Raw genomic sequence first — 11,905 nt, 5'->3', positions numbered from 1 at the left:
TGTTGTTTTGTCGCTCGAAACATGATTGTGTCTTTCCCACTCCCAGGAAGGACTGGCGCTCACATGTCATCTACAGTCATACCTCGGGTTGAAGTTGTTGAGCGCCTTCGGGTTGCGCTCCGCAACGACCCGGAAGTAACAGAATGCGTTCGCTGCTCGCGCATGCGCAGACGGTCAAAATGATGTCATGTGCATGTGCAGAAGCGGCGAATCACGACCTGCAGACGCAGGATGTGAACGGGGCTCCGGAACGGTTCCCGTTCGCATCCTGAGGTACCACTGTATTTGAACCTGGAGGAAAATGGCTGTACAGTCATACCTCGGGTTACAGACGCTTCAGGTTGCGTTTTTTTGGGTTGCGGACTGCCGAAACCAGGAAGTACCGGAACAGGTTACTTCCGGGTTTCAGCGGTTGCGCATGTGCAGAGGTGCTAAATCGCGCTTTGCACATGAGCAGAAGCACCAAATTGCAACCCACACATGTGCAGACGTGCCACTGCGGGTTGCTATCGCTGCAGGTTGCAAACATTTGCAACCCGAGTGTCTACTGTATTGTAGGTCTTTCTCAAGGCGTTGGGGTGAAATGGAGAATAGAATCGGCAGGTGTTTGAAGTCCAAATGGACTGCAACTCATGAGGACGTTAAGAAGAGCCTGTTGGATCAGGCCAATGGCCCATCGAGTCCAGCATCCTGTTCTCATGCCCTTTATGGGAATCCCATAAGCAGGATTCGATCTCAAGAGGACTCTCCCCTCCTGTGTTTTCCAGCAACTGGTATTTTCAGAAGCATTGCTGCCTTGGACTGGGTAGGCAGAGCATAACCAAATGTGGTTATTAGCCACCTGTGCTGGGCCTGGGGGTAACCCAAGAACCGCGGTCCAGGTCTGGTCCAGAATCCGATGGTTCCGCTAGGAGTCGGTCTGACAGGGTCAAGACAGGACACGAGGCAGGAAACCAGGCAAGGACAGGTACAGGATCTGGCATACACCAAGTTTGCTCCCGCAACCTGGGGCAGGGTCTGACAGCCTTTTATCTTTGTTGGGGTAACAGCTAGTCCTGATCCCCCGGCGACTCACCTCCCTGTCTCGCCTGGAGGCGAGCACTCCTCCTGCGAGTACTCAGGTCTCTCCTTCTCTCAGACCTTAGTCTCTGCAGCTCGGGAGACGTCGGTGGGTTACTAGACCCAGGGGCCGCCTCAGCCTCCCCTGACCCAATTGGTAGTGGAGCAGCTGTAAGTGATGGCCCAGCTGGAGGCAACGAGGTAATCCCCGCATCTGGAGCCAGGGCAGGCTCAGGCCCCTGACTCGGCCCAGCTGGTGTTTGTTGCAGGGGAAGCTGTACAGACTGGGACTCTTCAGGATCAGGCCGCAGACTTGGTTCAGATGATGCCTGGGGCAAAGGATCTGGAGCAGACTGAGACTCCTCTGGTTCCAAGTCCGAGCCCAAGTCCCAGGCCATCACACCACCCATAGCCCTCTTCTCCTCCATTAATTTGTCCAATCCTCTTTTAAAACCATCCAACTCGGTGGCCGTCGCTGCTTCCTTGTGGAAGCAAGTTCCATAGTTTAAGCACTTAAGTACTTAAAAAAGTACTTTCTTTTCTCTGTCTTGAATCTCCCAGCGTTCATTGGATGTCCACAAATTCTCCCTCGAGAGAGAGGAAGAAAAAGGGTTTCTTTTCCTATCCGACCAGAAGCAGCCTGCAAAGTGAGAAAGTGCTTTGGGATTGTTGTTGTTTCTTTTGATATACAAAAACAGGGGTGGTTGGCTTTTGCTGCCCAGCTCCCCAAGGGACTGAGTTCCCTAAGTTCATGATGGGTTAGAGATGAATGGATGGAGGCAGGATGCAGTGAAAAAAAGACAGATCTTTATTTTTCTGTTGCAACAGAGTTCCGTCCCCTCCTAGCAAGGAGGCAAGAGAGACCCAGAACCAAGAAGAAACATCTCTTTTAAAGGGTTTGCATTTTGGCGTGGAGAAGGAGGACATCCAGGGCTGTCTTAAGCATATCCGGTGCCATGGTGCAAAGACACGCCCCCCCCCCATTTCCCAGAGTTGTCACCTTTTCCCAAGCCTCTGCAGGGATTGCTCTCCTTCCACGGAGGCTTGGGAAGGAAGCTGCATGCCCGCCAGCCATATGGTTGACACGGCACAGCTGGCAGGTGTGCAGGGAAAGGGGAGGCTGCCGGCAAAGCCGCGCAGCTCCCCCACTCGCCGGGGCGCCCCTGAGAGGCCAGCGCCCTGGCGCAACGCGCCAGTAAGCCCAATAGGAAAGATGGCTCTGAGGACATCCCCTCTACAAACAGTCATAAATTGCATCACGCATACTGTAAGGTGGGGTTACTGTGGCTCAGGCAGGCCAAGGGGTGATATTCCTGAGGATTCCAGATTCATAATTCCAGACACAGTTTACACAAAACATTAGCATTTGATAAGACAACCGGGATGTCTGTCAGACATTGCTCAATGTGGAGCATCTGGGCAAACAATGACAATTAATCGAAAGGAGGTTGATAGATATAGGAGAGGAATCTCTTCGGAAACTTCCCCTGATTGCTATCTGCCTACGTTTTCTCGGGCAAGGGGGATTAAGGAGGCAGAGGAAATATTGAGATTCTTTAGAAGAGCCAAGATGGCTTTGGGGTTGCTCTCCTGTACTGTTTTAGACATGTGGTCTAGATACTTATGTATGTGTGTTTACCTTGTGCAGTTATCAACATTTATCCTACAGTGGAACCTCGGGTTGCGAACATGATCCATGTGGGATGCACGTTCGCAACCCACAGTGGCGTGTCTGCACATGCGCAGGTTGCAATTTGGCACTTCTGCGCATGTGCAAAGCTCAATTAAGTGTTTCTGCGCATGCACGAGCGCCGAAACCTGGAAGTAACCCGTTCCAGTACTTCCGGGTTCGGCACAGTGCGCAAACCGAAAACATGTAACCTGAATTGTCTGTAACCCAAGGTACCACTGTATATTTGAATTCCTATAACGCTTTGTACTTTTTGCCACTTCTCTCTTTCCGTCCATGTAAAGATCTCATCCCTTCTGGCTTTGGGCATGGGGAATTCAAACTTCAGGCCTACTTCATCTTTCTAAGGATGAGATGTAGCCAGCAAAATGGGCCCTGGCTGATGCCATAATAAATGTCTTTAAGGTGCTGCCATATCTTGAAAGGTTGTACCCTTTGGATAGATATTTGCCTTAAAAGACCTTTCAGTTTCTTCTGACTAATGGATTCCCCACCCCATAACCCCGTAATTGAGCTAAATTATAGGCCTGCAGTCAAATGCGATTTCCTGTTTATTTGAAGCTCACCTATGAAAGTTGGCCTTCTTTAGCTCCGCAGCTCATGTATATGAGAGACTATAAATAGAGAAGGCTAGCTGCGAGAACAGAATGTTGGACTGGGTGGTTTTGATCATTTTGGTAGCCCTTTCCTGAACTTTCTCCAACTCTGCTTCACTCTTTCTGAGGTGAGGCAACCAGAGCTGTACACAGTGTTCCCAAGGCAGCCACACCAGAGATCTGTATAATGTTATGGATTCTTCCACGAGGGCCAAAAGAAATACAAAGGCTCATTCAGTACGGAAGGTGATGTAACTGCTGGAGACATGCTATCTCCATGCTTTAATGTCTAAGTATGAAGCATTTGACGGCAGAAAGTCTGAACGCAGCTGGCTGCGAAGAGGAAAGGGTGCTGGCTACATCAAGTTCCGTCCAGGAAGGAACAGAGCCAGCTCTGACTTTGGGAAAGGAACCACTCTGTTGGCCGCTGGGCTTTATGAGCAGCGTCAGGAATTCAGGCCAGCCAGTGGGAGTGTGAGACCTCCCGGCAGATGTTCTTTCCACATCTGCTTGCGATTGCCGTTAATTACATGTCCGGACTGCCTCGCAGCCAAACTCCAATGACAAAGTTTCTTTGCGTGTTTATTCCGGCTTGTTGCTTTCGGGTTCTGATGTTGGTACCTTTCTGCTTCCACCCCATCAGGGGCATAGCACTGTCTGCCAGTGCCCGGGGTGTGGGTGGCTCAGGCCGTGGGGTGGGGCAGGGGTGGGGCATGGAAGTTGAAGAGCATCCTTCACGTTCCCCAGCCCTTGCCACTGATGGGTGGGTGCACATGGGCTGGATCTCTGTGGGTGGCACCTGGTTTACGCCCCCTTATATGCGCCCAGGGCAACGGCCCCCCTGGCACCCCCAACACAATGTCACTGCACCCCATCCCTCCCCACTCCGGAAAGTGGCCGGATTGCAGATGCAGAAGGGACCGGTTGAGACAGGCTTGTGCTTTAACTAGTTAAGGAAAAGGTCCTCCATCTAGCTTGGGAAGGATGGGGGGAAGGCCAGCCCCACCAGAAAGCAGAGAGGGGCGTGATGGAAGAACTGCAAATTGTCAGTTGTTTAATTTATTATTAGTGGAATTTTACTCTCAGGTGCCAAGGTAAGTTGGCCAGCCTTGGATATGATGAAGTTTAACTTTGGGAGGGAGATGCCCGTGTGTTGATGTGGTTAGAATGCTGAACTAAGTAAAAGGTAAAGGTAAAGGACCCCTGGACACTTAAGTCCAGTCAAAGGCAACTACAGTGGTACCTCTGGTTAAGAAGTTAATTTGTTCCGGAGGTCTGTTCTGAACCTGAAACTGTTCTTAACCTGAAATACCACTTCAGCTAATGGGGCCTCCCGCTGCTGCTGTGTTGCCGCCACGTGATTTCTGTTCTCATCCTGAAGCAACGTTCTTAACCCGAGAGTCTGTAACCTGAAGCGTCTGTAACCCGAGGTACCACTATATGGGGTTTTGGCGCTCATCTCTCTTTCATGCCAAGGGAGCCGGTGTTTGTCCACAGACATCTTTCTGAGCCATGCGGCCAGCATGACTAAACTGCTTCTGGCGCAACGAAAAACCGTGATGGAAACCAGAGTGCACAGAAACGTCATTTACCTTCCCGCCACGGTGGTACCTATTTATCTACTTGCACTTTGACATGTTTTCGAACTGCTAGGTTGGCAGGAGCTGGGGCAGAGCAACGGGAGCTCCCTCTGTTGTGGGGATTCAAACCACCGACCTTCTGATTGGCAAGCCCAAGAGTCTCAGTAGTTTAGACCACAGCACCACCCACTGAACTAAGTAGGACCTGGGGGGCAGTGTCCAAATTCCTGCTCAGCCATGAAGTTCACTGGGTGACTTGGTCCAACATTTCCCTGCTTGTAGGGAGGAGGCCAAGATGGTCCTCAGGGTCCCTTCCAACCCCACAATTCTATGATTCTGTGTGTGAATGTTAAAGGACAGCTGTAGTTCCCCTTCTCGTGTTGTTTAGGGATGTGTGAATTAGGCATGCATTAAAATGCAGCCCAACCCTACTACAAATCATGGGGGATTATAAATCATGAGGTAGATTACAGAATAAGAAGTAGGGGTGGAGGAGAAGATTGGTCCATTTGTGCAATGGATGCTTTCTGCCTTACAATTCACAAAATAATTTCCCCCCCTTCTCGTAGGACCTTAGAGACCAACTAAGTTTGTTCTTGGTATGAGCTTTCGTGTGCATGCACAGTTCTTCAGATACCATATCTGATATCTTCTGCAGGTATCTGAAGAAGTGTGCATGCACACGAAAGCTCATACCAGGAACAAACTTAGTTGGTCTCTAAGGTGCTACTGGAAGGAATTTTTTTTATTTTGTTTCGACTACGGCAGACCAACACGGCTACCTACCTGTAATTACAATTCACAGGCAACCAAGTGCTTTGTCTTTTTCATTGGCACTGAAATGTCGGAGACAAGAAGGCCCCCTTTGGCACACAGACTGAAAATGCTGCTTCAATAGCCTGCTTTGTGCTGCTCCACTGTAAAACAAGAGGACTTTCCCTTACGAAAACCGTGTTGGAGTTATTCCCTGGCTCTGTGACACGGGCATTCTCGCTGCCTGCTTGTTTTCTCGCCGCTGCTAACATGGTGGGCAGCAGCTGAGTCAGGAAGTTGGAGGCTTCTAATTTGGGACACACTGTCTGGTGGTTTAGCAAATGTGCTGAGGCAGCCTTGTGGGTGAGAGAAGAACTCTGCGAACTCTGACAAGGCAGAGGAACCACAGCCAGCCTCCCTGCCTTGCCATGTAGGCGGCGGCGGGGGGGGGGTATCTTCTTGGGCTTTGCCCTGACATTGCCTGCAACTGCAAAATTGCGGGATGGGGGAGGTGATGGGACCATAAACCATGGCAACCCCTTTGACTGGCTGTGCAAAAAACAGACGACAGTAAGCCTAAGTTCCTGTGAAGCAGAACTCAATGCCCTGTCATTTTCACTCATGGATTGTGAATGGTTGATGCAACTGTTTCAGGACATCAAGGTTTCTGTGAAATGTCCTATACAGGTGTATCAAGACAATAGATCCTGTTTGGCTTTGCTGAACTCAGAAAGTTGCAAGCAAAGAACCAAATACTTTCAGATAAAGTTACATCGTGCAAGAGAGTGTATTCAGAAAGGATTCATTCAGGTGTCCTACATGCCAGGAAACGAAATTCCTGCAGATCTGTTGTCTAAAGTTGTTACCAGAGAGCAACTTAAGGTTTATGTACAGGGGTTGCAATTGGGTTGAACCACAGGTACTACGGGTTACACAGAAAGGGGGAGGATGTTAGGATATAGTTCTGTTCCACCTTAAAAGGAACAGGCATGACTGTTGTGTGTCACATGCCTGTTTACTTCCAGCACAGGTTTGCTGGGAACTTCCGTTTGTATATTGCTTTTGCTATACTGCTGTTTTGCTGGACACGAAGGGAAGCAGACATGTTTTTCCTTTGTTCCTGAACTATGCTGAATAAACGCCTGTAAATAATGCCTACACATGTCTCTGTCCGCCGCTTCTGTTGTGAGGATTTATTCACTCTGCTGATAAGAGCGTGCACAGCTTCTGAACATTTTGGAGGCTCGTGTCGCCGATTGATGCTGCTCCGGGAACCGGAGTTCGCCTAGCTGCCGGCCGGTGGCTGGAGCCAGCTGGGGGCCTGCTAAATGCCCCCGTCTCCCCAGCAGCTTCCCAACACTTTCTTCACAGCTTCGCTTCCAGACACCCTCTAATGTAGGCATGTTTTGGGAGTCTAATCCGGCCCGCTGGTCAGTTTAATTCAGCCCCTGTGGCAGTTTATATCCTAGGGTAAAATCCTAAAAAAACCCTCAACAACTTCAACCCTAAAAAACGCTCAATAACTTTGGGGTAAAATCATAAAAAAAGCTCAACAACTTCAATCCTAAAAAAAGTTCAACAGCCCTTCGGTCGGCCCTCACAGCCCTTCACATCATCAAATCTGGCCCTCTTTGAAAAAAGTTTGGACACCACTACTCTAATGAGTCCATTAAAAAGGACAACTGCTCAGAAACACAGAAAATATAGGGGGCTTATTTCTGAGTAAGCACAAATAGGATGGCACTGTAAGGCTGGCATTGGGGCCCTCAAACTCAGTAGGACTTACCGTATTTTTTGCTCTATAAGACTCACTTTTTCCCTCCTAAAAAGTAAGGGGAAATGTGTGTGCGTCCTATGGAGCGAGTGCAGGCTGCGCAGCTATCCCAGAAGCCAGAACAGCAAGAGGGATCGCTGCTTTCGTTGCACAGCGATCCCTCTTGTTGTTCTGGCTTCTGAGATTCAGAATATTTTTTTCTTTTTTTTTACCTCCTCCAAAAACTAGGTGCGTCTTATGGTCTGGCGCGTCTTATAGAGCAAAAATTGTGGTAGTTAAGTAAGGGGTCAATAACTCCCTGTGGCCCTGGAGAACTGCGCCTCTGCATCTGAAAAAACTTCACTGGTCTCAGCCCGGAATTTGGCCAGAGACAAAAGGAAAAGTGCTATAAATTAGAATGCTTTATCCTGACTCACTTTCGCAGCCACGCTGTTGGGTTTTTGGTCAGGCTGCAATACCACTTCATAGACGCATCTCTATTGTCTTCGACATCAGTTCTGAATATTGCAAATGATGTCATTAGTTATCATATGAATTGTAAACTACTCCAGGGCAAAGGAAAAGCCACACTAATCTCCTTATGTCCTTTATCCAGAACACTCCCAACACTCCTCTGTGCATTGCAAAGAGAAATCTGCAGTAGTGAGGAAGGTGTCTTGACTGCCCTGATTGATTTTGGACTGAGCGTCTGTTTTGCACTGTCCGAGGTTCAATTCTCAGCATCAACGGACACGACTCATGCAGACATAGAATTGTATGCAGGAAGACTCAGAAAGGTTATTGCCTGAAACTCAGGGGAGCTGTAAGCCAGTCAGTGTGGTCAGTGTTGTATTAGACAGAACAGTGGTCTAACTCAGTAAAAGGTAGATTCACATGTTTACATATTTCCATGGGAAAACTCCAAATACACTTCCAATGAACTCAAAGTTTCACAACCACTGATAACAAGAGTGAGAGAGCTGATTGTGTGTAGCTTGAAAATTACAATCTGGTGGAAGGAATTCCAGGAATGTAGGGCTTGGAATCTTCATTGGATATATGCAATCTTATATCTTCCCGTCCTATATGCAGTATACCAGTATACCTTCTCTGTAACTCTTACTTCCTTTTGCAAAATTATTTTGAGGCATGTATTTTTAGGACCCGCTTTATTTTTACAGCTGCAGGTTGTTTTAATTGGTTTTTAATATTGTGTTTTAATTCTGTAACCCAACCTGGGAACTTAGGGTGAAGATTGGGCAATAAATATATTGAAGGCTCCCAGTTCTGGCCTTTGAAAACCCTAATTACTGGTGCTCTGTTGCCACCATAAAAACACCATTATCTCTTGATAGCTTGGCCAAATATGAGATGTGCTTGGAACAGCAAAACTTTATTACTCAAGTAAAAGCTAAATACAGCAGCTTCTTATGTGATTTGTTTCTAATACCTGTGTTTGAATACTTTGTATTTTAACATATAATTAAAACCCCATTCCTAATGCAAACCCTAATGCTAATCCTATCCCCTAATCCTCAGGACCCACAACAACCAGCCTTCTCCTTCTCCCCCTAAAACCCAGCTCACTCTTTCCCCACAACCTGTTCCAGCTGTCGCACTCCACCCTTAGCCAATCAGCACACAACGCTCCTCTTACAAATATCTCTCATGAAGCATTATACTGTGTATCTCTTGTCCCATCTTGTCCTTTGCCTCGGGTAGCAAAATGTCTTGAGCCGGCCCTTACTGCAACTCTCCCTCTCCTTTGTCAGTTAGCCTCTCTTGTTTACAGCTGCAGTCTTTAAACCTGTTCAAGCATCATGTTCACCTATGCAGGCAACCTACAGGTGATCAGGGCAAGCCAAACTTTGCCCTCCAACCTGTGCAGAGTGGTGGGCGTAGTGGCATGGCTGTTAGACCTTAGAGGGCTCGTCCTCACTTACACAGAGGCACTACACGCAAGTAGCATGCTTGAATAGGGCTCCTCCCTCTCCCCAATCATTCCAGGGCCAAATTTAGGGGGCTCCAGCTGTCTCTGCTCCTCTCCTTTGGAGTCTGCCCTGCAAGTCGTGCTTGCATAAAGTTAACTTTTTCACCAATCTGTGTTCCAACAGGTCATGGATCTACCTGATAATTTTACGGACTACTACGATGATTCAAGCCGCTACTACAATGACGACTACTATGTCACCACTGATGAAAGCCACCGGACGAAGGAATCAGCCCAAGACTTTACATTCATCACTCGAATCCTTGCTCTCCTAATCTTCACGGTCACTTGCATCCTGGGGCTCCTGGGCAACGGCTTGGTCATTTCCGTCATCACGCTCAAGATGAAGAAGTCGGTCAACGCCATCTGGTTCCTGAATTTGGCGGTGGCCGACTTCCTCTTCAATGTCTTCCTGCCCTTGAACATTGCCTACACCGCCATGGGCTACCACTGGGTCTTTGGCAAAGGGATGTGTAAGGTCAACACCTTCCTTCTTGTTCTCAATATGTACACCAGTGTGTTCTTGTTGACCATGATCAGCATCGATCGCTGCATCTCGGTGGCTTTTCCAGTCTGGTCTCAAAACCACCGGAATCCTAAGATTGCTTGGTTGCTGTGTGCCCTCATCTGGGTTCTTGGCTTTCTGTTGAGTTCTCCTGCCCTTGTTTTTCGGGACACAGCAGCACATCAAGATCGTGTCATTTGTTTTAACAACTACTCTTTGTCCAGCCTTTCAGCTCACCACCATCTAGATGAAAAGAGGCATAAGACAGTCACCATTCTGCGATTCCTGGCTGGTTTCATAGTACCAATGACTGTCATCACAGTGTGTTACATTATCATTATTGTCCGTCTGAAAAGAAACCGCCTCGCCAAGTCCAAAAAGCCCTTGAGAATCATCATTGCCATTATAATGACTTTTTTCTTCTGTTGGTGCCCATACCATGTGCTCAACCTCATGGAAACCCAGCACCAGTTTCTCAGCAAAGCCGTCCTTGAGAATGGAATACCAATTGTCACAGCCATTGCTGTTTCCAACAGTTGCATGAACCCTGTTCTTTATGTCTTCATGGGCCAAGATTTCAAAAAGTTTAAGGTGACTGTCCTCTCCAGGCTGGCCAATGCGCTGAGTGAGGACACTGTCCATTCAACTATTGCCCGCAGGAGCTTCACAAAACCCTCTTCACTGACTGAAAAGGAGACAATTCTAGTCTGAGCTGAGCTGTAGAATATACGCATCTGTTGGTCTGCTCACAGAGGCAAGGAGGAGGTCGGATATTGCAGAGTGGGTTTTCCAACTACAATCTGATATTCCCAGGGCTTCTAAATTTTCAATGGTTCCAAAAAAAAGAGTTATGTATCATATCAATACAATCCTGTCATTCATCCTCATGGGATAAATCACAAAGGCCATCCCATAAACATTTGCCCATAGTCACCCATGCAAGCTTCAAGGCCAAGTCTTCAAAAATCAGACTTTCCTGGATCAATCTATCCTTCAGTAATGGAAATACAGGAACTATGGAATAAACTTTGTTGTTCATGCTTCCTTGCGCCAAACATTTGAAAGTGTAGGACAGATTTTTAATAGGCTGGAGCAGACAGAACACTGTAGGCTTAGTTTTTAAAATAGCAATAATCTGATTGCAACTATGCATGTTGCAGACGGCACAGAAGCAATCAGGCAGTGCTGCTTCCAAAGCAGTATTTGTATCCTCAAATTCGTTTATTATTTCATTTATTTAGACCACTTGCACCCTGGCTCTTCAGCCAAAAAGGCTTGCAGAGTGTCTTATATACAATCAGTCAAAGCAAGCAAATTCCTGCCCACAGGTTTACAATCTAGAAAACAACAGCAACAACATGACACACAAGGGGCAAGGGCAGGGGAGGGAAGAGGAAACAAACTCAGGCACCTGTTCTTAAACAGTGGTTCCTACAATGACCAGTTGGGTGCAGTTCAGGGGCAGGAGATGCCTGACAGAGGTGGGCCTCCAGGGAAGCCAATGAAATGAGTCCTGCTTCTTGTCTCTTCTGCTGAGGCCGTCTGATGGAATGGCTGCCCATTCATGCCCCGACTGACTTCCTAGCAACTCCACCAAACCATGTACAACTGGTGTAGCCAAAATGACAAAAAAGCACTCATTATTCTAAATACCTGCAACGTAGTTCCGCTCACAGTGCATTCGCCCCCATTGTTGACCCCAATGACAAAGCCAAATTCTCACATTGTTCATATCAAAATGGGATCTGCAGCCTGGCATGCTGCTGTTCGGAAAGCCAGCCAGCCATGCTCTTTTCACGGAGATGCCGTTCCGTTCCCCCTCCCCCTGGTGAAGAAGAGTTTGCACTTGATACCCCGCCTTTCACTCCTCTTAAGGAGTCTCAAAATGGCGAACAATCTCCTTTTCCCTTCCACCCCCACAACACACACACTGTGAGGTGAGTGAGGCTGAGAGACTTCAGAGAAGTGTGACTAGCCCA

The 11,905-nt window shown here is 47.9% G+C and overlaps 1 protein-coding gene across 3 annotated transcripts in view; it reads left to right on the top strand.

Moving 5' to 3' along the window:
- CMKLR1 (chemerin chemokine-like receptor 1) overlaps positions 1–11,670 on the top strand; it is a 39,545-nt gene extending 27,875 nt beyond the window's left edge. For all 3 annotated transcript variants that reach the window (XM_083511426.1, XM_083511425.1, XM_083511424.1), the window contains one exon: positions 9,546–11,670. In XM_083511426.1, coding sequence (XP_083367552.1) covers positions 9,549–10,637 — 1,089 coding nt within the window. In that variant the 5' untranslated portion in view covers positions 9,546–9,548 and the 3' untranslated portion in view covers positions 10,638–11,670. The remainder of the gene's footprint in view (positions 1–9,545) is intronic.
- The last annotated feature ends 235 nt before the right edge of the window (positions 11,671–11,905 follow it).

The sequence above is a fragment of the Podarcis liolepis genome (genome assembly GCF_965112155.1).
Source record: "Podarcis liolepis genome assembly, chromosome: 7".
Lineage (NCBI taxonomy): Eukaryota > Metazoa > Chordata > Lepidosauria > Squamata > Lacertidae > Podarcis > Podarcis liolepis.
The sequence above is the reverse complement of the archived record's forward strand: the minus strand, read 5'-3'. Positions and strand labels throughout refer to the sequence as shown.